This window comes from Seriola aureovittata, chromosome 4 (assembly GCF_021018895.1).
Source record: "Seriola aureovittata isolate HTS-2021-v1 ecotype China chromosome 4, ASM2101889v1, whole genome shotgun sequence".
Lineage (NCBI taxonomy): Eukaryota > Metazoa > Chordata > Actinopteri > Carangiformes > Carangidae > Seriola > Seriola aureovittata.
The window spans coordinates 17,069,839-17,097,317 of record NC_079367.1 but is presented as its reverse complement, the minus strand read 5'-3'; the positions used below and the strand labels follow the sequence as shown (position 1 = coordinate 17,097,317).

At 40.7% G+C, this 27,479-nt stretch overlaps 1 protein-coding gene across 3 annotated transcripts; it reads left to right on the top strand.

Moving 5' to 3' along the window:
- The first annotated feature begins 1,304 nt into the window (after positions 1-1,304).
- egln2 (egl-9 family hypoxia-inducible factor 2) lies at positions 1,305-16,326 on the top strand. 3 transcript variants are annotated; one of them, XM_056374093.1, is made up of 6 exons: positions 1,305-1,591; positions 2,428-3,802; positions 12,729-12,848; positions 13,165-13,301; positions 14,365-14,432; positions 14,575-16,326. In XM_056374093.1, exons 2-6 carry the CDS (start codon positions 2,519-2,521, stop codon positions 14,625-14,627), a joined length of 1,662 nt encoding a protein of 553 aa, XP_056230068.1. In that variant the 5' UTR covers positions 1,305-1,591; positions 2,428-2,518; the 3' UTR covers positions 14,628-16,326. The 3 variants fall into 3 exon arrangements, with proteins under 3 accessions (XP_056230068.1, XP_056230066.1, XP_056230067.1); XM_056374091.1 differs by having other exon boundaries at positions 2,288-3,802; XM_056374092.1 differs by lacking the exon at positions 1,305-1,591 and adding an exon at positions 1,689-1,845 and having other exon boundaries at positions 2,288-3,802.
- The last annotated feature ends 11,153 nt before the right edge of the window (positions 16,327-27,479 follow it).

The window sequence follows — 27,479 nt, the reverse complement described above, 5'->3', positions numbered from 1 at the left end:
GAAGAGGAAAATGCAAATCTTTCAAATTCAGGTAAAAAAAACAACTAAACAAAAACATAAGTGAGACGTTAAGGATACAAACCACAGAACAGATAAAGCAGACTTTGTGCATATGGATGTGTATATGTGTGTATGTATGTATTATATATGACTGTGTCTGCACCAACATATGGTATAAAGCTGTGAGACTGTAAATATATGCATATTATGTAGGCGGCCACGCATGTGGCTGATGAATTTTATTCAAAACCTACTCAAAATTCACATCTTTTTTTTTTTTTTTTAAGCCATCGTGTCACTTATGTACTGAAAGATTTTGTCACATAGCAGGTATAGTATCAATGCATACTGAGCTGCTGTGGAGTTGGCACTGACCTTTTGATTCCTAACAATGACATGATATTTTGAATCATAATTCCAATAGAAAAGATAATACAAAACTTATTTTCAATGTCTAAAAAAATTCAGTGTTGTGATGCATCTAAGTACATTTGCTCAAATACTCTACTTAAGTACAAGTACACCAGTGTTTCCATTTTATGCAACTGTTTACCTCTACTCCACTACTTTTCAGTGGAAATACTAGTTACTCCACAACATTTATCTGACAGCTTTTGTTGTTATTTTACGGATTAAAAATTTGAATACAAAACGTGGTAAATTCATAAAACAATTATTCGTTGCTATAGATTAAACTATCCAAACATATATATATATAAGCGATATAAATTGGTTCAACTCAACCATAAGGGGCATTTTCAAGTGTAATTTTCAATGCAGGACTTTTACTTGCAATGGTGTAGTTTCAGTGTGGACTGCTTCTCTTACTACAGTGAAGAATGTGAATGCTCAGTATTTATATAGGGGACTATAGTGGGATTGCAGTGGTTCCATAAGTATTGCTTTTATGCTGACAGTGGTATATGGGCTATTGCCTTTAGTGTCAGTTTGCAGAGACATGCTTATTATGTGTAACACAAAAGGTCTGTCATAATTATGAATAAGTAGGCATGTAAACAAATAAATAAGACGATCACAGTTGCAGAAATACAAATCATAGCCGCTATGCAGAATATTTATACAGGCCTGTCTTGCAGAGGGCTATAGTCATACATAGCTTAACAATATAGAAAATGTTAATGGGCGGTGTCTGTTAGTATAGTTTCAGGTCAGCCGTAGTAGTGGTCACATGGCCTGTGTGTGTAAATGACAGGAGAGAGAGAGAAAGGGAGAGAGAGGGAGGGAGAGAGAGAGAACGGGCTGCGGGAGGAGGGGGAGGAGCGAGGTGGTGGTGGTGGGGGGAGACAGACACAAACTAGGGCCACTCGCCGACACAACGGAGAGCACTTTTTTTTTTTTTGGTGATAGAGGGGACCCCGTGTGGCTCCGAGCATCTGCTTCCGTCCCTCTGTTGGGTTTAATGTGTCAGGCCGGCGTTGGTTCGCCGTCACCCCCCTTGATATTATTTATAACCGACAAGAAAAATTGGATGGGACGCGCACACGGGCAAGACAATCCCGGAAATAACATGCGTACTCTCAGCCTGTCACGTACGCTCACTGAGGATTTGCATTGCTGTAGGCTGCCGTAGGTAAGCAGTGGACTGTGGTCTCCTGGAGGGAGGTGGGGTTACTTGCTTGTTTGACATTATTAGCCGCATATTCAGTTTATTTTACACTCTGAAATGTGCGTTTCAACTAAAGTAATACATTTGTGTGATCTTATTCTCAGTTGTTATGGACGGACCTAAGCATTAGGCTGCTAAGTTGGAAATGAGTAGCTGACAAAGGCGAAAGAGAAGTATTTTAATGCCTGTTTCATCGAAGTCTCATATAAATTCTAACGGTATAAGACTCTATTTAAAGTAGATATTTTGTATTTCGTGTCTACTTTCTTATTTTAGTTTAATTCGATGTAAATAGCCTGTAAGTCAAAGTGAGTTTTTGTTGAACTGAGTGTTTTGCTTTCTTTTTAATGATTAAAACTCAGCTATAGAGCCTAAATATTGTAGCCTGAAGAAGAGATGCACTTAATTTTAATTTAATGACAACAGCTTATGATTATGTTGATGATGATGATGATGATGATGATGATATAGGCTGTAATCCTGTTACATTGCACTTTTTTCTTGCCCCAGTTAAATTGTTTTCAGTTGGCCTGTATAAATATTGTATAGGCATTGGGGACACCATAAAATAGTGTAGATTTATTTACTTGAGCTCACTGTGACAAGTGGCCTGCTCTGTGCTATTAATAGGCCTAAAGTGTATCATTTTACTCTCCACAGATATCCTACACTGCCTCAAAATGTTTATAATACGGATACAAATAAATACACAGATCGAGAGTATTAAATGAGAGTAATTGGGGAAATAAGAGCCACTAGAAGAGGACTTGGACATGAAACTTATTCTCTCTGTGTGGCAGAGCTCCTCTCCATCGGAGAAAAGCAGCGGCTGAGCTAGAAAATGAAGAGAGGACGTGAGCTACGTGCGCATCCAGCAGATGACGAGATGAAATGGAGAGCTTGGGACACACGGACCTTTTAAACCCAAGCTATTCCCGCGGATCCGTCGCAGTTTCAGCCTCGCAGGAGGGAAGGACGAGCGGCCAGCAGTTCGCCTGTGGACCGGCAGAGATTCACCACACGTACCGAGCGGACATGGGGCTGAACAGCTTCTGCGCGGCGCCGGTCGGGAGTCCAACGGCCGCGGAGTTACTCGCGGGTCTGGCCTCTCAGACCGACTCCCCTGGAATCACAACCCCGACGAAGCAGTCCAAAACCGGCGTGCCGCTCTACAACGGCGGGGTGGTGTCTCCGTTTGCCACCGTGGAGGGGAGCCACGCAGGCGTTTTGGCTCACACACCAAACGGTTACCCGGCACAAATGAAAGGGGCTGCGGGGGTAACTGCCGGCCCCATGTACCCCATCACCAGCAGAGCCTGTCTGTTGGAGAATGGGGAAAGGACAGCTCATGAGAAGTGCCCTTTATTGATGAGGAGGATCAATGGTGACCTGAAAGGCAGGCAGATGCAACAACAGAAACGGAGGGGTGGGGAGAACCGGGACACGGGGTCAGAAACTCTTAATGGTCCCATGGTAGGGTCACCGGGGTCAGGTTGTTCTGTGGAAGCTGCTTTTACGGCAGGAGACTCGGACTTGAAGAGGAGAAGGTTAACAGAGGGAACTGTTGGCCACAAATCTTCAGAGGCTTCCAGAGTGGCCCGAGCAGTCGCCCCCCACATGGTCACTGTCAACTGCAGCAACAGTTCCCATGGCAACCAAATGACTATCAATAATGTGCACTGTGTCACTCCCCAATCTCCCTTCACCCCTCCTGCCCCTCACACTAACCAGCACAACGGACATAAGGTGGCCTCCTCAGGCCTGCCAGCTGCACCCATCCAGATCTCCCCAGTGGAGGCTAACGGCATCCCCACCCCACCAGCACCTGCAGGGGCTGGCTGGTCAGCAGAGCGCATAGCACAGCAGTACATCGTCCCCTGCATGAAATACTATGGCATCTGTGTGAAGGACAACTTCCTGGGCCCTCAGCTGGGCGACAGGGTCCTGGAGGAGGTGGAGGTCCTAAACCGCAGTGGGAAGTTTCGGGGCGGGCAGCTGGTGAGCCAGAAGAGCATTCCCTCTCGCAGCATCCGGGGTGACCAGATCGCCTGGGTGGAAGGACGCGAACCCGGGTGCCAGAGCATCGGGGCGCTGATGGCTCACATTGATGAGGCCGTCATGTACAGCGCTGCCAATGGACAGCTGGGGGACTGTGTCATCAATGGACGCACTAAGGTGAGAGGAGGCGCAGGGCGGGGACAGGTGGGGTTCAGGGGTTAGGGTCAGGGGTATGTTTTCAAGCTACATGCCAGAGAAAACACAGGCTACAAGAAATGCCGATGTAGGAGTGTCAGCCCGACGACATCATTAAATCTGGGCATGTGGCTGGTTGTGTCATGTCTGCTCTGCTCCATCTTTGCTTCCTTAATGCCGACATGCAGGCGGGCAAACACACTCACACACACATGCACTCACACCTCAGTGGGAGCGCAAACACAAAGTCAGGTAGGATGTCAGGACGAGCTCTGCTGTGTATCTGGCACGTTAGCTTGATAAGGGGGGCTGTGGGCTGAACCTTCCTCCTAACCTGACCCTGTGTCTGGGTTTAGGCCTGCCTAAGTTTGCCCCTGTCCCTGCCTTCATACCACTTGTACCCAGGAGGGAAAAAAAACAAACTCTGGCGCTGTATCTCCTCTGCCATCACTATAACTCTGCCTTTGAAGACTTTTTCTATCACTCCTTTCACCCATACAAACATGGCACTGGTGTGGTAGGGAAGTACGTTTTTTTTTGTTTGTTTGTTTTTGTTATCTCCTATCTCATGCCATGTGAGCTGCATGTTTTCTCTTTATTTTACAGTGACTACACTACACGCCTCGGTTTCTCTTTTTCATTGATATTTTTCAAATGCCATGCACAATTACCACTGAAGATAGTTACCTAAACACTAAAAAGGGACTAACTATCATAATCCCTTTTCGTCATAGTCCACAGGCAGTCGTTCTCAGAGTCCTGGACATTGTTGTGGACATTGTCTCCAGGACAGAGAACCCCCTCACCCCCCTTTACTCCCCTGTAGAGATACATCCTGGGTTATCTGAGCCAGGTAATGTCAGTGACCCATGATGATTGAAGTCTGGTTTATACTCCCTGCTGAATATGTGCAAAAGAATGAAAAACTCCTGTAGTGTCATGGCCTGTTTCCCTACTCTAGCTGTGAGTTAACCAATACATGCCAGTCTAGTCTGTTTCCCAAAATGTTCTCAGTGTTTCAGCAAGCCCCCTTTGTTCAGTAAAGATTCACGGTATAACAGATCCAGACAGTGCATATTGGTGTGGTTTGAAATATTATTATAACAGTACTTCATAAATGTTAACTCAGCATTCAGCTTTAAATTGCAAATTGCCAAATGAAAGCTCAAAAAAGTCGTGGAAGAGAGTGAAATATTTGTATAGTAATGATTCACTTCAATTAAGCAGTTTGGAAGTTTTACACAGGTTAAACTGTTACGTCCCATGTGGAAAATAAATCCAGGGGGGCTCTTAATGAATGTCATGTCTGATCTGATCTGAAAAGTAGAAACAACATTACTGCTCCCCATGGGGGAAATTAAGTGAAAGCTGTTACCTGCAAGCTGGCAACCCCCAGGTCTACTTCTACAGTCTTAATCAACAGAGCTATGAATGAGACTATTGGGTGAATGTTTAAAAATATATGTGCTGCATTTATGTAAAACTACATCCCATCATGTGTGGGTTGCCTCTCTACCCATCTCCATACTTGATTGATTCGTTGACAGTATTTCCTCCCCTCCTTTCTAATGTACTGCCCCACAACCTCGTTCACCCCATCTGTTTAACGTCACATGCAGCACCTTGCCCTGCAAGTCTAGTCATTTACATAAGCTTTAAACGGTGTTTGAACAGGGGCTGGTTGGGTCTACCTCACATCAGCAGCCTTTGCTCTCTTGAACGTGGGCTGACTGTGCTGCTTTCCGGCCAAAGTCACGCCTAGTCTGAGCTCCAACAAAATGACAGCAAAGCAGGAAAGTTAATTGACTAACTTATATATTGTATATACATATATGTCTAATTTTTCAAGACCTATTCTGAAGTTCCTCTGCAAATCTGCACTTTAGAGGAGCCTCTGCCTACTCTTGAGTTGAATTTTCCTGTGCACATACAACGTCTCTGAGGAAAGGATCTACTCTAAAAACTGAGGAAAAGTACTCTAACTTTGTTCGATTGCTGCTATGCTGTTCATCCGTGCAGGCTGCAATGAAGTCAACACAAAAATGTGTTGACGCAAGTTTCTGTCATTGTTTCACTTGGAGAGGTGCTTTTATGGAGGTCAGAAAACATGGAGAAGTGCATAGAAAAAGTTACCTGGGAAGGAACAGTGTTTCAGAATGAGATAAGTTTACATTAGATTGTTTTAGTCTATAGGATGCCAAGCTAATTATTATCTCTTATGTGGCATGACGATGACTAAACTGAGTGATTACCAGGTAAAAATGTTAGATTACCCACACACCAACTCATCCCTTGCCAGATCGCTTGATTTGCCCTTGGTACACTAAAAAAAGGAAAGAAAAAAAAAGTTCAGTGCCGCACAGTACAAAATGTTCTGGCTGGGTGTTCCTGTGAAGGAGTGCAGGAGACAGCATAGTGATAGATACAGTGATGGTAGACTGAATGAGGGAGAGAGAGAGGAAGTGATAGGAGAAGAAAAGAGGAGGATCCGGGAGGAGTACAGCTGGATAGAAGGTCACTGCGTCTTTTCCGTCCTTCTCCTCTTTGTCCAGCAACAATTATCCCCCTAACCGTATTTTCCTTAATTTTTTCATTTTCCTTCTTGTCTTTTATTCTGACCTCCTTTTCCTCTCCCCTGTCCTTTACTTCACTCCCTTTCTCCTTTGTCTTATCAGCCCCCTTGTTCGCTACTTGGACAAAATATTTCCCAGCCGTTACCGTGGTAACAGGCACATACAGAGTCGAGCTGCGCATTGTGTATAAAAGAGATGGAGAGAGAACTAGAGGGGCTGGCTTTGCCCAAAATAATGCCTCACCAGCAGTGGGTAATATTTTTGTACCCTGACTACGGTTAGTCAGCAGGGGCCAGGTTTTGCAGCCTTTGAGACGTACACTGGGAAGGATTAACGTGTTAACAAAAGGTGCAGTAATTCAGTTAATATAGTGCAAGATGATGGTCTTGTATTATGGGGAAGATACAAACAACCCGGCGTCGGGAATAAGATATATGAAGGGGTAGGGGATAGACTGGAGGTGAGCATGCAAGGGAGTGGAGGATTGGGAGCACGGAGTGGGAGGATGGTGTTGAGCAAGAGTGAGAAAGGGCGATGCAGCAGGAGCTTCAGCATAATGAGAATGTCTGCTGCAGCAGCAGTGTGTCCTCAGATGCCCCTCCTAGAGCTCAGCAGTGCTACCATGCAGGCAGGCGTCACAAGTCGTACACTATCATACACAATACAGCCACAGAGCTAGCTTGCTTGAATGTACAGTATAGATGGACAGATAAATTTGCTGTTTTGGTATTCATTCAGTTTCCTTACAGACAATTCAGAGGGCAAACAGCACCAGTGGTAAAAATTGAAGACTGTCATATAATTATTACTGGTTAAATAATGGTACTGCTAATTATTTGGACATTCCCCTGGTGCGGTACCGACCTATTATTTCAAATGCACCACTGCTGTTAGTGCCAGTCTAGTTGATCAATAGAATATTGATCGGCAACAATTTCATAATAGATTGATCATTTCAGTTATCTGTATGCCAAATATTCTGTGGTTCCATCATCTATAATGGGAAGATTTCTCTGTTTTATGTCAGTGTAAACTGAATATCTTTGGGGTTTGGATTGCTGGTCGGGTGAAACAGGCAATTTGAAGACATCACCATGGACCCTTGGAAATGATACTTCAGATAGCAGTGCCTTCTCCAAGTTAGCTGACTACCAAAAACAGCAAACAGAGCAGTAACTTGAGAATATTTAAGACTTTCATGTATCTATGCAACCCATGCTCTACCAACATCTGGACGAGGGATGTTATGATGCCAGAAATTTGTTGGTCGGTACAAATATTGGTTATTATATATACATTCGCCACTACAGCGCGCGCACACACACACACACACACACACACACACACACACACACACACACACACACACACACACACACACACACCCTTCCATATAGTCGGTGTCCAAGCAAATGACTAACATGGTGATAGACCAATAGTGTGAAAATATTCATTTAAAACGTTGTTGTTATATTTTGACATCCTACCAACGTAATGAGCTATCACTGCATACGCCTAAACAATATAATGTTAGCCTTTGTGAACATTGTGTTTGGAGCATTGGTAAAACACATTCTAACCATCACAATTCGTAATCTAACAACCGAAACTGACACACCCTGAATTCTGGTTACATATCTGGATGCCCGTCTTTGCCTTGCTCAGATACGCTTGAGGTGTTTCCTCCTTTCATCTGAACTGCGCTGTGACACCGTTTGCATACTAGCTTTTGGTTGTCTATATAGCTTATCCCTGATGATCTGCCTCAAATGCAACAACTCAGTGTGTTTTTTTTTTCCACATGCTGCACACTAGTTGGTGCTGTAGGCTGATATTTTATAACCTTAGTGATGAAACCCTCTTATGGTAAAAAGTACACCTGCCTTTAAAACACACAGATCAGTTTTCTCAGTAAGTCTAGACCAGTCTACCGATATTGTTTATGTTGCAGTAAAGCCAGATAAGCGGCTGTGAGAGTTACTTGGATCAAAGGGTTGATTATTATGTCCTCACCAAATCCAGACTCACTCCAGTTCGTACTCACTCACTCACACACACACACACAACACACACACACACACACACACACACACACACACACACACACACACACAGTCTGTCTTTAAGTTGCCAGTGATATCCTACTGCCAGATAACTTTTAACCAGCTTATAGAAGCAGTAACCCAGAAGTGAATCTAGCTTGAGTAATAGGCGATGTCATGAACCAGGAAGAGCAGGTCAGATAGAAGCTGGTAGTGACAAAGCAGTTCATCATAATTCAGTTTAATGCACTGAGACTTTTATCCCCTTCACTTCACTCAAATTCAATCTTTTAGAAACTATTAATAATAACTTATCCTGATTGATATCACGTACTGCGTTATTCAAGCTGCTTGTGAGTAATCAGCTGTGGAAACGAAGTAAGATGGCGGTGCTGCTCGACAATTAGTGACTCAACTGGTTTCAACCCCAGAGATGGCAAACATCTGGTTTCCAATAACGCACGAGGCTTCAGGGCTGTCCCAACTGTGAAATTTTTGTCTAGTTCTTTGTTCTGTTATGTCATAGTCACGTTGATCTGTTTTCATCTGATTTGATTGAACAAAATTACTCATCAGTTATTATATTTAAAAAAATAATAAATAAAAAAAAAAGAACAATAAACCTCACAATTTACTGACACACAAATACCTCGGTTGATTTCATCAGCGGCTGTCCCGTTCCTCCTAAAGCATTTCTACCACACTGCCTTTGCTTAGAACAGTGATTTATTAATGTTCTATCCATTTAGTAAACAGTCTACAGCTTAACAGCCACCTTAGCATCTTAAATCTCAATCGCAGTAGTTTGCATGATATACACATTCAAATGAGAGTTTTTTTTTTTTTTTTTTTAACTGCAACATCTACTTCAAGGTTTTAATCCCGGAACGATCACGGAACCAAAACTGCCACCAAAACCCCACAATGAGAATTTTTGTTCCCACAACTCCCCTCACTGTCTGCCATCATCGCAGTCTACCAGCAACATCCTCACCTCTGTTTTAACCCCTGCTCCCTCCCGCACACATACATAAGCTCTCTCTCTGTCTCTCTCTTTCCCACTCCTTTAAAAGGCCTGTATTTGTTCAGCCTTATCTAGCCCCTCTCCCCCTCCTCACCCCTCTCTCCACCATCATTCCTCTTATCAGAATATGCGTGCAGCATTGGAGTTTATTTTTGCTCTTGTCCAGAACAGATTGTTCTGCCTGCCCAGCCATCACCTTGACAGCCCGGGTATGTACCTTGCGCTGCCATTAGGGCGTTAATGCTGGTGCCTGGCAGACAGGTGGTTGGTGCCAATTAGACTTAAACTTACTGTGGGCACTGATCTCAGCAGAGATGAAGGAGCGAGGAGGACAGAAATGACAGATAGGATCGAGACGTGCTGTGTCACGCTGTGTGTGTGTGTGTGTGTGTGTGTGTGTGTGTGTGCGTGCGTGCGTGCGTGCGTGCGTGCGTGTGCGTGCGTGCGTGCGTGCGTGCGTGCGTGCGTGCGTGCGTGTGTGTGTGTGAGAAGGAGAGTGAAACACTGTGGATGTATAAGAAACAACTTTTTTTAACACCTGATTTAGAATAAATGTCATAACCTTCTTCCTCCTAAATTATATGCCTGTGTGTGTGTGTGTGTGTGTGTGTGTGTGTGTGTGTGTGTGTGTGTGTGTGTGTGTGTGTGTGTGTGTGTGTGTGTGTGTGTGTGTATGCTGCAGGCAAAGGCTGAGCTGTCTGGTTTGGCATAGTACATCTTAATTGTGGTTAATTGCAGTTGCTAAGACTGTTAGCAGTTTAAAAGTACATGCACACCCAAAATAATCACTCTTGTTCCTTATATGTGAGTATAGAGAAAATCCACCCTGAATACTGTTGTACTTTTTTTTTATTTAATGAAGGATTTATGTAGTTGTTTGTTCTCAGTATTGAAGAGTCATGTGATAACAAACTGTCCACCAGTATATTCACTCTGACACAGGGATTGCTGGCATGATAATAAAACCTGTGAACCCTTACTCCTGACATTTTGCAATGTGGTGGCTTTAAAACCATCTAATAACCAAATACTGAAAAGAAAACTTTTCATGACGGCAGTCATTGTAACAGAGTGGACATTTTTCCTTGTGTGTTTTGAAACGATATGAAAACATCATTTTACTGTAATTAATAAATGTTGACCGTGAACATCTAGTTCCTATGAAACAGAGCTTGTCTAAACAAGTTCCTGGCAGCACAAAAAGGGTGTCAGCCCCCAAAAGACAGAGACTCAGCTGTTATCAATTCTGTACAAGATGAACAATTGCAGGTCACATGTAAACGTGACAGTGAGAGCAGTGTACTAAAAGCAGACCCACTTTTATCCTGCCACAACTTGGGATGATAGTGCAGTGGCAGCAGTTTTGAAACCTACATTGTTTGCGCCTGTGTTTTTGAATCAGTGGAATAATGTGGCACTATCAGCAGGACAAACTCATCACGTTGCCTATTTGCACATGTGCACGTATGTCCTTGTCCACGTGCACAAGATACAACCAAATGGGGACACATTTTCAAAAGCATTGCTACTTGTGGTCAAAAATTCCACAGGCTACCTTTAACTGAATTGTTGCTATGATATTAAATACATCCATAGTCATTTGCAAAAAACACACACACAAATGAAGAGACACGATCATAAAAATTCCAACATTAAAGGAACAACTTTTAGACAATTATTAATAACCCCATCACTGACAGTTGACTCACAACGTAATCAGCTGATTTCCTGTGACAAGTTCCAATTACTCTAAATCACATTCGGATTACATTAATGTTTCTAATGACCGTTATGTGCGTACACATATTTCTCTTTTTCCTTTGCCTACATTTGATATGTTCATTTTGACGCAGCGGGTCTGATTGTCAGTTGGAGCCCGGAGCAAAAAGTCCGGAGGTTAATGAGCTCTGACTGTGAGCGTTGGTCAGTAATGAGAGCCGACAATGGCGGCTGAGCAGAGTCGCACACACGCACACAATACAACCAAATTCACTTGGCCGTGAATGAGGCGGGCAACACCACAAGAGGGGGAGACCGATGAGGGCAATGGGCAGCTGTCATTTTTATTTCAGCTTTACAAACAATACAAGGACAGGTGCGTGTGTCTTGGAAATCAATGCGAGCGCTCTTTGATTTCCTCAGGGTTAAGACTCTCACAGTGTAGTACTAGAGCTGAAATGATAGCGTCAGGCAAGTTAAATCGATACAGCAGCAGCGCAGAACCTGTTAGTCATGAATGATGCACTGACTCTGAAACTGGAACTTTTACTTTCCATGCAGAACAATATAAGTCAAGACAGTGACAGTATCTTCCTTTGTAGTCAGCCTGGAGACATAATACAGAAGCTATTACTCTACACGCTGCCAACAATCACCACTCGAATCTCTCTCTGCCAGCACAGGCTGATGTCAGTCAGTAAGTGAATCAGCTGTAGCCTTTTTTTGCTTTACTAAAGAGACAGAAACTGGAAACTACAGCCAGTGGAGACAGTTTGGAAGCTATTAACTGCAGCCTGAAACACATCCCTTGTTCTCAGCTCATTTTGACCCTTTTTTAGTTTTGTCTCTTAGCTTGCAGTACATTTACAGTCACGTGGTCTTCTAGTGGCCCTGGTGTGGAATGTGCATTGGTCGAAGAGCTCTCACGCAGGTCTTGGTTCCCTCTGACTCTCCGGAGAAAGCGGCGCTCCCCGGCTTCACCGCCTCAAACACACAGACGTCAGGCAGGGGAAATACCAGCGCGAGACCATTGTTTGAACGTGGATACTCTATCTGCAGATCGTTTCGTAGCTGGGAACAACAGCTGAACTCTGACACATTTCTCTCTGCTTCTCCCTCTCGTGACTGTGTGTGTTTTACAAATTACATGATGGAACATTATACTCAGTATGCAAAAGGAAAAGGTTTACTCTGGAGAAGTGGGAAAGCCAAATGGCGTGAGATGGACCAGCAAAAGATGGAATGTAGACCAGACGGTCTCCTTTGCATCTCCCTTGTGCCGACTGAACTTTCTAAATGCTTATTGGTCACCTGTAGCTCCTCTAACTGAAGATTGATTCATCACCTTCCAAGTGCAGCCATTCAAGACAAATAGACTCATTGCTCACACTGTCCTTTCTCTGCTTGTCAAATAATCCATGACACATTTCACAGTTTATCTGGTGAACATCAACGCACATGTTGTCAAAACCTACTGTGATTCTGTTGTGATGCTGCTTATAAGTGACACCAATGCACATAATTAATGATCCTATTTCTTCTGTTTTTAGGCCATGGTTGCCTGTTACCCAGGTAACGGGGCAGGATATGTCCGCCATGTTGACAACCCTAATGGAGATGGACGCTGCATCACATGTATCTACTATCTTAACAAGAACTGGGATGTGAAGGTACATTTATTATCAATATCAATTTAATGTTATAATATATACATATATATACATACATACATACATACATATATATATATAAATTCTATATAAATAATATGTAAATATGGATCCTTACAAAGTGCACTAGTTCAGTCTTAAAACACACCTCATGCTGGCACAGGCTTAAATGTGCTTAAGAGTGTTTAAGAATCCTTTTAAAGGCCAGTTGGTGAAATTCTACACTAAGTAACTTGACTCAACCCTAAATACTATTCCATATTGCCACAAATATGTTGCGAGTAAGAGATGGTGTTGTGTGTATTTGTCTTTGTAGAAACAAGGAGGGTTGTTGCAGATCTACCCTGAAGGCAAAAATGTGGTAGCCAACATCGAACCTCTGTTTGACCGGCTGCTCATCTTCTGGTCTGATCGCAGGAACCCACATGAAGTCAAGCCGGCCTACGCCACTCGGTTAGTAACTCTTGTACTGTCTATACAGAACAAGCACACCCACACAAATTCATATAAAGTTGTGAATTGACTTTATATTTTACGGAAAACAGACAGGACACACTCCCAATATCACCAGTTGTTTTAGTTTGTGCTACGCTGTAAATATGTGCACATGCGTAAATAGCAAAATTATCATTGTTACCATCACTAAAATTATTTCCTATAAACGAGTGAACGAATGAGATTTTGAATAACTGAACACTGTTTGCCCACAAAACACAAATACAACACAACTGCATTCTCATACATTCAACCAGAGATATATAGTTGTATAGAGAAACACTCCTGCATTTCTTCCCCTCTCCTCTCCTCTCCTCTCCTCTCCTCTCCTCTCCTCTCCATCTGACTGCTGGGGGGCGAGGTGGGGCCGCAGGCAGGAAGTATGTGTTTCCTGAGGGGGTCGGTGGGAGGGAGAGGGGAGGAAGGTTCGATTGCACGACTCGTGCTGGAGAGGCACAGACATGAGAGACAGGAATAAACAACACAGCCCCACAGGAGAGACTCGAAAGCGTAGAAATTAACTCTCTGCTGCCCGGCACATTCACAATCTGCTGTTCACTTATTACGACCTGTATGATGAGACATTTTTTGTAATCTGTTATCTTGATCTGGGTCAGATATTATCCTTATTTATTTATTTATTTATTTATTTATTTATTTATTTGTTTGTTTGTTTGTTTGTTTGTTTGTTTGACCATTTCATGTGATTTTTGAGGAATTTTGTCCATTATCTCAGTTTGATTTTTCATTTTATCCATTTAAAAATGGAAAAACTTAATTACTAAGATCTGAGTTTTTTTTCAGACTATTCAAAATCTTTTATCAGAATAATGATGATATTTTTACCAAAGCCAGTTGATGGGACTAACAACAACACTTTTTTTTGCCTCAAACCAAAACCCAGTCAATTTACGACACAAGAAAATATCTAATTTCTGAACCAGAGTTATATCATGTATCCAAAAAAGATGTTAGCTCTTGACTTGCTCTTATTTTAATCTCCCCCTCTTGTGTCTTACAGCTATGCCATCACAGTCTGGTACTTTGATGCCAAAGAGAGAGCAGAGGCTAAAGAGAAATACAGACTGGGTAAGCTTCTTCACATTCATAGGTTAATGTCAGTTTAATTTTTTCTTGCATGTTTATGCACAGTATCGCCTCTGCTTATACTTGGTGCAACTCAATGCTGTATGCGACTAATATGCTTCTTTTTCTCTTTGCTTCTCCATAGCAACAGGACAGAAAGGTGTTCAAGTGCCTGTCACTCAAAACAGCAAGACATAAATCTCATCTAATCACTGGAGAGCACTCTGAAATATTATGTGCCTTCCTGAACTGCTAATGGACATCGCGATCATAAAGGGAGACACTGTTAGACACTGTCAGTCGCCTCTGCAGCTCCACGCCACCCTTGCATTGTCAGCTGTCAGATCCACGTCACAGGCTGTGATGTCATGTTTTCCTGCCATGTGATTGGGCAGCTGATCAGAGATGCGGCAGATATAGAGCACAATGGCATGGATAGTATGGCAAAGGTGGCAGAAGAAGAAGTAAATAACTTCGACAGTGTCACCGAATCATCTATGAAGACAACTAACTGAAAAAAACAGGCTCCATAATTTTATTTTGTTGCAGTTTTGCCTGTTCAGTTATCAGTGAAGTTGTGATGTATTGAGTAATCATAGTTTTACTCTGCTCTGGTGTCATTTTCAATACAAACACAAGGGACATAAACGATGAATCCGTGGAAAGACAGTGGGAAAGAAAAGGCGCAAGGAGTAGAAATCAGTGGTGTTGTGTCTGAAAATCCTTATTTCCCCTAGACTGTGATGTGGTCCCCTTGTCTCATGATGTGGGCAAGTGTGTATGTGCGGGTAATGTAAAGACAGAGGCACGGGACAGAAATGGCCCACAAGGCATCAAGTGATTCTCAGCCGTCATACAGTGGAAAGTTGCCCTGTGGCACTCGTTCAGTCAGTCCTGGCTCAAGCACTAACCCTGAGCATTACAGGGATATTGACAATTTAGTGCATGAGGACAACTCTACACTGTAGTTTTACTCTGTATAGCACACTAAGTATAGTTCAAGTATTATTCCAGGACTTTATTACAACATCTGTCTAAGAATAAAAAGAAAAAATCTTTTGCAACAGCCTCGAAATGTGCCACAAAAAACCCAGAGAATCCAGCATGAATGTTTCGTTTTTTAGTAGTTGCAATGTGTGTAACAGATTTTCAAGACTGAACCTAGACTACACAAAGCTTTTCTACATACTTGATGTGTAGCGCTCTCTGTTTGACTGAAACACGCGGCTCACAATTGAGACAAGAGGCAAGCTGTCCAGAGACAGGGGTCAAAACAGGGTTTGATGAGTGTGTTTTGTGTGTTGGCATGTGTGTGTTTGTGTGTGTATGCTCATATCCCTGTATGCAGATTCGGCTTGACTTTTTCCTGCTCTTATCATGATGGAAACAGTATGTATCGCTAGTGTGGGCACTGTGGGACAAACCTGCCCAAAACGACACATGCAAACACGGAAAAGATGGATTACAACGGATAATAAAAAAAATTAAAAAAGGCATAAAAATTAAAAAGTTATACTTAACAGTACTTAGCGAAATGATAACCTCAATCAACCTGTACACTTAAGACCATTTACAGTATAAAGCACAGAGTTAAGCATACACTGTATGTGAACTGCAGGGTGAAACTACTGCCTGCTCATGTGTGGGATTGAGTACTTGTGTGTAAATGTGTACTTGCACATGTATGTGACAAACACTGTCTTGAAGAGGGTTGCAGGTATTGTCTCTGTGTATTTTAGATTGGTTGAAGAGAAGGTTATTTTATAAAGCACTTTATTGTTTGTATTGCCATGCGTGAATGATAGAAAAAAATATAACTAAAATGTAGATTAATGCCTTTATGCTGTGGATAATATGGTCATTCAAATGCAATAGAAACTAAAACAATGAGAACAAATGGAAATTGTGTGCCTATTTTTTTTTTTTTTTTTTAATTTGGAGTATTTAATTAAAACCTGTTTGTTTTTATACACAAAGTGTAATTGATTTACTGGTAAAAATCTGACCTGAATCTCAGTTTTATTCAGCTACAGACATGAGAACAAGAGAGCAGCACCAGACTACATGTTCAAAACAAGGCAGCTAATCTCAGTCCTACACCACATGAGGGATCGAACTAAAGTAAACTAATTGGAGACCATGCTGTGGATATCAGGAACGAAGTCTTTCTGTTTATTTGGATGTGGCATATGGCCATATCAGTTATCAGCTCACCAAAACTATTTCCGTTTCAAACACGTTCTCATCATACTGTGAAGGAGAGTACACCAATACTTGTGATTAAGTTCCTACTTCAGAGACAAGGAAAAAAAACTTAGTATTTGAGGTACTTGTCAGTCAGGTATTTAAGGATAGCAGAACAGATTTATCAAGTAGACATTGAATGGATGAAAATGTTAGTAAGTGGGAATGCCAGGACAGTCCACCTGAGCATATAATGGTGTAGTGAAGAAGAGTCGCCATCTTGGTGGTTATTAATAGCCTAAACCTACAGCAAGTGTTCTGTGATACAGTCTGGACAGAGATAAACATCATAATAATCAAATACTAGTATACAACATTATTTAGTTCTTGATAAATAGAATGCAGATGAAGTGTTCCCCAAATAAGCTTAATTGCTGGATATTCTTGAGAGCTTAAACACATGTAGTAGCCTACTGCTATATGACTGCAATATCAGCACAATCTAAGTTAAATTTGCCCTGATGACTCATAATGTAAATGGTATCTAATAGCTTGCCAAGAATGTAGCCTGAAGGTTCTGCATAATTGACTAAATGAAGTCAAGTCATCACATTAAGTGTCCCTGACACAAGAGGGATTTATGAAGGTTTACCAAACACCTAATGCTGTGGTTCAGCACATGACCCACAGTATCAGGAGGCTTGAGATGTATGGACAGAAAGCACAAGGTTTATTATCCGCTGCTAGTGCTTAAGTAGACACCCAAGACATCAGTTGCTTCCCTTTCTGTGCCTCCCTTGCTTTCCTTTCTGTGCATTGGATTTCTCCAGTCCGACTGGTAATGACATTGAAGTGCAAGAATGCCTTGGGTTGCAGGCCTACCACAGGTTCCAGTGCTGGGGCCAGTGCAGATAGTTTGGGCCAAAAATCTTAAAATTACTGAGGGATATGTGGCCTAGCGTTTTCCAAACCCACAGGATTTAGGTCAGACTGAAATGATACATCAAGGAAAAAACCATCAAACCAACTGCATTTGGAAGCTCGTCAACACTTGATTAAAAAGGAGAGAAAAAATTGATTCAAACAAATCAGAGTAAGGCAGAAAGAAACACAGACCCTGACATTTTGCCATGAAGTTGTTTAGCTAACCTATAGCTAACATCCTTCTCAACTACATTGAGCAAACACGGAGCGATATCATCCCACTAAGCTGACTTTTCAGGAACCTGGCAAAAGTAAGTCCAATATTTACTTTATTTATCTCGGTTTTGGTCTCAGCCGACAAAATATGTGGTTTTTCAGCCGCTAGCTCATGTTTAACGGGCTAGCTAGCTACGCTTCGTGCTAACCGAAGTTTGTTAGCCGTTTGGTGCTGGTCAGGTAACATAACAAAGTGAGTTTGAGTTTGCCTCTGCTTTCACATGACTCAGTGCAGAAATAGTCAACAGACGATTGTCAACAATTTTGACAATCAGTTGTTTTAGTCGTGTGTCAAGCAGAAATACCAAGCATATGAGGATTTGCTGCTTTCCTCTTTGTAATGTGCTTTTAAATTTAAAATATCTGGTTTTTGGACTGTGAGACAGAACAACCAATGTATAATTGACACCTTGGGCTATTATGGTAGGCATTTTCACTATTTTGCTACTAATTATTGATTAAGAGATTATTCAATCAAAATAACAGTATTTATCAATTAGTAGTATTTGTTATTAGTTACAGATCATTTTTCTATCAGTCGACTAATGTATTAATTGACTAATCATTTCACCTCCAACAGATCAATTGGAAATATAGTGGCCCTATTTAGCCCTATTACTTAATGCTAATATAAAACAAATTGCAGCTTTTAGGACTTTGAGACTGAGACCACAGATAGTAAGACCAAAGACAATTCAGTTTGTTTAATACAGTGACACACATACACATACCCAGAAAAAAAAGGAAAGATTAAAGTGCATGTCACCCTGACCTTCTGGTACACCACACTCCAGTGAAACATCTCATGTCATCACAACAGACTCTGCCAATATAAATGGACTCCTCAAAACACACTGATCCTGGCACAGAAACACAGATGGTGTTCATTAGTCTATTTACGCACATAAACAAACTATCTCAGTGAGGTAAAATCCCTCAGCAGAGCAAAATCCAGAATTGCAGCCTCACTAGTCACTCGCTAGTCACAGGCAAAACAAGTTAACAGTCTGAAACAAATTGGGAATATAAACAGTGTGACAAACACTGACCAAGACACAGACACCTAATCGGAATTATCTATGAATTATACGAGACACTTCATCATACTCCGAGGAGAATTCAGATGTCACCTGTGATTAGGGCTGCAACTGTTAATTTTCATTATGGATTAATCTGCCGATTATTTTCTTGATTAGCTGATGAATTGTTTTGTCTATAAAATTTCAGAAAAGAGTGAAAAAAAGCCAATTATAATTTCCCTAATCTCAAGGTGACCTCTTGATTTTCTGACTGACTCTCCAAAACTCAGATATATTCGGTTTACTGTGTACAAAAAAACCCAACAAGTCTCTGGCATTTTTTGTAATTATTCAGTTATAAAAATAGTTGCCGATTAATTTGTTGTTGATCGACTAATCAATTAATTGACTTGCAAGACTAATATGCTTATGTTTAGTGCTAGGTAGGTTTTTCCAGCACTTAGTCCCTTGGAAGTGGTTTGTTCAAATATATTCAACATTTTAAATATATCATGGGATAGGGAGTACCTAAGTTTTGCTAACAATACCTAAACAGTACCTTCTTGGACACCTTACCTTGAGATATAAAACCTTTTTTTTTAAATAGTCAAAGGAAAAGTGAATAAATAATAATAATGATTATTAAAAACTGTCTCAACAAAAAATACATAAATCAACAAGAATCTGACCGAACATTTGATGTGGTACTTGACAGATTTAAGAACATTTTGGTCACTATAAAAAAATACTGAGGTTGAGTACATAGTAATCAGTGTATTGATAAGATGCATCCACCATTTCTTTTAATTAAAGTGTACCAGATAAAAAATTTACTCCAGGACTACAATTTGACAAGTGTGCTGAGTAGATTGTGAGACATCCTAAAGCTGCTGACGTCTTAGAATATAAGCACCTTTCTGATTTGTTTTTCATATAAACACTGAGGTCAGCGTAGTCTGAAACTCTGCCTTCTGTTCTGCCAGTGACTCAGATTCTCTACTAATAACAAGGGAGATGTAAGATGAGGAGCCTTTGCTCATAAATTTGCTGCAGAGGCCGAAGCAGAGCATTTTGTCTTTCCCTTTAATGGTGTATGCCTTGTATTGGCTGAATATTTAAATGACTCCAGCTCACTTTAGTATGTTCACAGGAGCGCTCCATTAGTGTGTCAAAGGAATTGTATCTGAGTGGTGGGGGTGTTTTTCTCAAAGATAAACAGAACACAGTGATTGTTGTTTGATTCACTATTGTCCATGTGCCAGCAGAGATTCAGGCAGCTACATGGCAAATATCTGTTTATTGCTGTCATCTCCCTCCACCTTGTGGTTTATTTCCTTCATAGCAGTTAAGATCTAATTCTTCCTGTAATGTCATGTCTAACCACCAGAGGTCAGCACTAAATATGAAATGTCCTTGCGTGAGCTCCTGTGTGTGATTGGTGCTCTCTGTAGAGTTTGGCTTAATGTAAACTTTACTCGCAATTTCTCACGCTCTGTGTCCCCATTTTTTACTGCACTGTACAGATTGTGCTGGAACACACACACACACACACACACACACACACACACACACACACACACACACAAACACACACACACACACACACACACACACACACACAGAGCACCGAAAACAAACCCAGGATGTGAGATGTTAGCAGGTGCAGTCAAAACCATGTGCACTTACTTAATGGAAACACAATTTGCACCTGCTTGACACCCAGTAACTCTATTGTACATGATATATTTGACACCCTGCCTTTGTCAACAAGAATGACATCATATGCAAGTGAATATTTTTACTTCACTGCGGTCTTAGATTTTATTTTTGCACTCGTCACTGATGCAATCTTTCAAATTATTACTCCTCCTAGAGTTATATGGTCATGCTGTTCTGTGCCTCGGTGTGCAAACAGTGACTCTTAGTTTAGTGTGTTTACTTGTCACAGCTCAGGTTTAATAGCGGTGGTGCAAGGCAAAAGGTCAATACAGAGTTGTAGGGATAAAGATCGGAGCTGATGGAAGAGGAAGAGGGTAGGGCTGAATGACATGCAAAAAAAAATCATATTGTGATTATTTTGGCATATATTGCGACATGAGTCACAATTTCATTTGAAATGGAAATTTTTATTTTCAATGAAAACACTATGAAAATCATGATGATGTGATTTTTGTTGAGTCATGTACCAAGAAAGCATGTTTGCTGGAGAAAGCCATGGTGTGGAAAGCACAATAGACAATCTGGCAGAGAATGAGTGGAAATGGGCTGGTATAAATACTAAGTGCTGAAATGAAAAGTTTTAATAGATACATGAACTGTAACAGAGCTCCCACATCCTATTGCACCACTTTCTGATGAATTAAAAGGTTTTTCTTTTGCTTTTGTAAGTTTCAAAATGTCTTATTTTAACTTTTTACTGTTTTCCTGTAATGTGATTATTTTTGAATGATTTCATTTTGAAATGTTCCAGTCATCCCACATGCTGTTTTCCCATCACTGTTTTCCTTCCTTTTTGTAAGTTTCAATATGTCTTGTTCTGGCTTTATATGTCAGTGTTTTTCTCTGTATTTGCCCATGTTTCATGTTCCACTGTTTCATCTGTGGATTTCTTTCATCTAGAACTGACACAGCATTTGGGTCTAGCGATTGCCCATCTGAGTTCAGATTTTAGAGTGAACGTCATTATGACTAAATACTGAACAGAACTGTCTTAAGGGGCTATTGTAAGTAGCTTAATCAATAGCTTTTTGTCATTACCAGGATTCAGTCACATATTTAATGGAAAATTAAAAGAAAAGAAGATATTCAAAATCATTTGTGAGTATTTCCCCTTGTCGCAGCATGTGCAGTAGAACAGAATCCATATATTGAGGAAGAGACATATTCTGAGTTAAGTACAACAATCCTCGACTTACATTTTGGCCCATATCCTTTGAACCCTTTGAAAAGTGCTTATTAATACTTTTGAATTTCAAAAGAGTTCACTTGAATTTTTTGTCAAGTGAATTTCAATACTTTTTTTCAGCCAGATTTGAGTCATTTCTCTTTCATCACATCACCACACAAAAGTTCAGTTGATTTTTTGAGACCTTTGGATTCGATAAGTTTTTCCATTTTCTGATTTTCAGAAGTCAAAGTGATGTGAAAGTGATGCCAAAGTGATGGGTCTTTTTCTACTACTGGTCAACACTTGAAATTGTAGAAGAAAAGGTTTCTTCTGTACAGCTGAATCAGTCTTCACTGTAAGTACAAGACATCATCTTTTTGCATGTATTTTTTATATAACTATTCAAATGTATTGCACACTCCATCCTGTTTAACAGTAACATTATTCAGTTATTTCTTTTCAATTACATGATATTGGTCCTGTCGAAATTTTGTAAATGGTAACACATATGCTTAAGATTTCACTGTGTTCCACTGAGCAAGGATTCGTGACGATTGCTTGGAAAAAGAAATGTGGAATATAATTTACATTTGTGTTTTCAGCAATTACATTACAGCATTTTATAACCAAAATGCTGCTTATTATTATCATAGGTGAGCTGAAACACCAAACAAAACAGAAGTTCTGACAGTTTTCTCTGAACCTGAGGTTAGATATTGGAATGGTTTTGTCTTTCTTGTCCGTTTGGCTTGTATGAGTGTTTGTGTGAGTGACTGATTTTGAATGATGAGTGGGCATTCTTGATTTTATTAAGGAAATAGCATATATATCAAAACATCAAAGCAAAAACAGCAGGAATGTTATTTCACAGCACCTAGAACGCCTCTGGTGTGTTCCCTTGTGGATGTCAAGTGGACATCAATTTATGTCTTGTGCACTAAAAGAACAGGTTTGTTCTCTTGCAATCTTCTGTCTTTCCCTTCCTTCCTCTGACCTTGGAATTTAAGTGCAGGTGGATTCACATGAGAAAAACAACAAATGCAAAATTTGATGGGATATACCTTAAAATGTTGGATATATTCTGCTGGAGGAGACTATTGGCAATGCTTTTTTGTTAAAAAGGTTCAAGTTAATCATTGTTATGCCCAAGGGGCAATTCTTTGCACAGTCAGCAGTAAATAAAAACAATAAATACAGTTAGCACACACACCAACCTAGACTCAAACATAAACTCCAAAGCATATTTTTGTACATGTAATCCTGATGATAGTGTTGATCTTTTATCAAGTAAGGAGTCAGTCCAAACCAGACAACTTTATTAACGGGAATTACATCGGACTTTTGTCACAATGTTTTAATGTTAAACCCATGAGCAAAATGACAAAGGGCCCCACTTACCTCACAAGGCAGTAAGGGTTTTAATTGGTAGCAACTTACTGTACCACCACATACCCTGCAGCACAAAGTGGTACTTGTCACCTTTCCTGTTCAGCCTCTTTATGTCAAGTTTTATGTTTTAGGTCTGGGCTATACCACCAGAAGTTCTCCCAACTAGCTGTGTTTTATTGAGTGATCAAAGGCACACAAACACACACACTTTTTCATGAAAGCAACCCCTTGTTCAGGAAATTTGATGTCTGGCTTCAACTTCACTTTGATGATCTTGGTGTACCATAGCTGGTATGCCTCAATTCATCTTTATCTGAAGCCGGTGCTGAGAGAAGCTGTCATTTACACATCCTTAGTTAAAATACGATTGCTGCATCTCTACAGTATGGCTACTCCTGACCCATTTCTACATCAATCTGCTCTGTTTCAGCCTTTGCCTTGCTTTCGTTGTTTTCATTCCCTTTTTTAGACAGACTTTCCACATTTTAGTATTTTGGCCCTTCTTCCATGACATCCATTTACCTCTTAGGTTTCACATTCAGTCACATTCAGTCCAGTTTTTTTTAATTTTATTTTCATGTCCCTTGACAACTGACCTTAGTGCCAAGGAACACTGGGTTCTCTTGGTAATACAAATAGCAGTCACTTTGTTCTCTCTGCCAAGTATTTTTCATGCAGAGAAAAAGATCCAAAATACCATGTGCACAACTCTGAAAGATGAAGCCATTTTCAAGTCTCACCTGAGATTTTGTAGCTCTGTCCTTTCATTTTTTTTATTTGAGCAACACAACTCAAGGGTTTCATGACAGAGACACAGTGATGCTCAATCTCATCTTTGTAAATATCAAGAAACTAATTTTTGTATTATTTTTCAGCTCCTGAACTAATGGCAAGATGTTTCACTAGAAAATCAGAGCTCACCTGACAGCCTGCTGCTCACCTGTCCTTGTGTCTGTCTTGCTCAGGCAGCTGCTGATAGGATTTTCAGAATAACATGATGCCTGACATAAACAAACAAATCAGTTGGACACGGTTTGGCTAATTTACTTTATAAATGTTAATCTGCTCTTGTTCCACTCATGGAAAGTATATACATATTTCTCCCACCAATTTTAAAGAAGACACATGTTTGGATTGATTACAGAACTTTCTTATTGGCTGAGCTCAGCTGTCCTTACACTCAAGTTCTTCTTTAAAAAGGACATGATGTGTGAATTTGCCTTGGGAGGCATTTTCGCCTCACAAATTAGCCAACATCCTTTAAACTATAAATACAGTATAAATACCGTTTCAGATTCACCACTGCTCATCACCAACTCCAGTGATGAGCAGTTTGAAGTTGAAGGTTGTCAGATCATAGTCAATCCCCCCCATATCTCAGTCACTCTTTGTCATAATAACATTTTTGGAAAAATTACACAAATCTGGCAACTCATAGATCTTACCGGTTACACAGAGGGGAAAATGGCAAGATCATTTCAGATGGATAAATATATTTGTACGTAATTCAGTACAAACACATTAACATTGGTAGGGACATGTACCTGTTGTCCATACCCAAATCTACGCCCATGAATTGCCTCACAGTAGTTAAAACAACCATACAGTTGCCTATGGTTGTATTAACTACCTTCCAAACAGAGGGTGCAGACTTGGTGCTTATTCTTTAATAACTTTATATCCAATGCCTCTTCTGGCATTAGCACATTAATGTTAATTCATTATTTTGTCTGTTCAGTAATGATAATGATAATAAATAAATTAAATGTCATATCTTAGACTTTGAGCTTTGAAAGAATGGGCTTTGTGTCATGCTTGTTCTGGTGCAGAGCCAGGTTCAAATTTGTTTGCTTAATTAAATATTGAAAAAAATATAGTACAAAGTACAATCCAATTCAACAGCACCAGACACTCTTGTGTGTGCCCGCTACACGTATGCATGCATCCTTTTAATCTTTTACTCCAACTGCCTTTAACTTGCCCTCTCTTCTTAGTCATGTGTGTTGTTGCAATGCTGTAGGTGTGGATAGTGCCAAGGATAGTTCACATTTACTTTGTAACTGATTAAAATGATTTTAAGATCAATGACCAAGTACTGGCAGCCTATTTGGACCTTTATAGAGATTTGCAATAATTTAATCTTGAGAAAAATAAAGCCGTGTATGATGTCTGTGCTCATGAGAGGATTTTAAATGTGAATAATGTGTACAATCAAAGATCACGTCATGATTTGTGGTAGGACCCACCCGAAATCCTGCTCAGAAAGGGAACACAACTATTGTTAATGATTCAAACCACATGTTTTGATAAGGTGTAACTAAGGGTGATCGTTTGTTGGCCATCAGTTTAAATCATTTAGGAAATCAGAACGTCTGACAGAAAGGTGAAGATGTATATTCTGTCAGCATTGCAATAAAAAGCAAGATTCTGATAGTTTATTCTATAAAGTTGCCTAAATATATTGGAAATTAGCATTCACACCGAGGTTGTGTCCACATTAATGCATCAATAATTATAATCCAATATCATAGACATTCTGTATGATGGGGAATTTTACTTTTGGTACTTGTGATATTTTGATGTTAATACTTTTTAATTAAGTAAAAGATCTAAATATTTCTTCCATCGCTCAGACACATAAGCCCAAGGGCTGAGAAGAGTTTCAGTATTTGTAAAAGGATGTGTCTGGGTGTGTACTTCTCGTTTTATTTGTGGTAATTATAGACCAGTCTCTTATTTTCACTCTGCACTTTTTGATTAAATATCTTTTTTTGGGTATTTCTGGTTTCGTTTTGCGTGGCAACAGTGGCAAATGACGGTAAAACTGTATTTTTTCTTTGCTCTGCATTTTCTGCCAAAGGAACACAGAGTTCTCCTGGCCTTAGAGAAAAGTCACATCTTCTATATATCTGCAGTAAATCATAGAATGTACACGAAACATAACCCTGCGTCTATGTTTTAATGTGAATTGTTCATATGTTCATACTGAAATAGTATGATTATGTCTTTCATGCTCAGAATATATAGCACCGCCTTTAACATGCCCTCTACTCTAAGGTCACATCAGTAGTTGCCATGGTGATGGATCTTCTGCCCAGCGAGAATAATTAAGTGATTTCTGATGGTCTGTCCTGTGCTGTGTATCGGTTATAGTCAAATCAATAGACTGTCTCCTCGTATTTACACATATGCGGAGCACACACCGTACATCTACGTGTGCTAAGACTGTAGTTGCTTGTATATTATGTGTGACCCATCTGACATCTGACTAGGCAGATGTTTTTTTTCCTACATTCACATATATACTGACCTGTGTATGCATAATGTCCATGTTTGTGTGTGCAGAATGACAGACTTGGTTAATGATGGTTGGATAGGCAGACTTTATATATGGCTGTATATGTGTCTCTGTGTCCCAGGGGAGCCATGCAGTGTGAGTGTTCTCACGGGTTTGGGTGTGTCTGAGCACCTATCCCAGGGGCATCTCCAACACAAGGGAAGGCTTAGACCGTCTGACCCCTCTGTCTGACCTCTTCTTGGTCCTCCATCGGGCCCCACAAGTCCCATCTCTGCTGGCGTCTGTCTGTGCAAGCCCCCTCGGCAAGATTCTTTCAAGTCTGGTTTATAAAAAAGCAGTGGGAGATAGTTATGTTACATGTACACCAACTTCAGAAAGAGTGCAATTTCAGCTGAGCAAACCAGAAAAGCCAGAGCCGAAGCCAAAGTGGGTTCAGTCTCAGATACCTGCTGAACAGGACTCTGTGTAAGCTCATAATGATTTCAGGTGTGTCTGATTAATTGTGTCAGTGGCAACTCGAGGAATTTGCAAGTCATAGTGGAAGTAGACTGCCTCAAAACATGGAGAAACAAAAACCCACCAAAGACTTGGATTGCCTGGAAATTCTATACAGATATCCTTGGTTCTGAGATGATGTATCCTTTTTTACATTTACATTTACTCATTTGGCAGACATTTCTCTTTAAAGCGACTTACACGTGAGGGGTATCACTAAAGCTTCAGTGCAATAGTAGGAAGTACTGTTTAATAAGTGCAAGGAGATCAAGTAAATAAGTGCACTGAAAGTGCATAGTAAGTGCTGGTTAGGCATGTTAGGATGATGGCAGTAAGAAACTGGGGCAGAGAAAGAAGATAATTCAGACACAGTGACTACCTACACAGTGGCTATAACATCTCAAGGCTAATACTGTGGGGAGCAGCATTTTCATGTCAGCTTCTCAGATCAGGCAGAAATACATTTGTCAGGTGACAGTAGGAAACTGTGTCAGTGGGAGCAGGAGCAGTTTATCTAGCCGACATGGCACTGCTGCACTTTATCCGATCTACTATTGCAGCTAACAGCTCGGGCCAAC

Bases quoted from the DNA above. Each gene is read 5' to 3' on its own strand.
- egln2 (XM_056374093.1), top strand. From the start codon at position 2,519: ATGGAGAGCTTGGGACACACGGACCTTTTAAACCCAAGCTATTCCCGC. The intron at 12,849-13,164 runs GTACATTTATTA...TTGTCTTTGTAG, and splicing joins ACAAGAACTGGGATGTGAAG to AAACAAGGAGGGTTGTTGCA. The intron at 13,302-14,364 runs GTTAGTAACTCT...TGTGTCTTACAG, and splicing joins AAGCCGGCCTACGCCACTCG to CTATGCCATCACAGTCTGGT.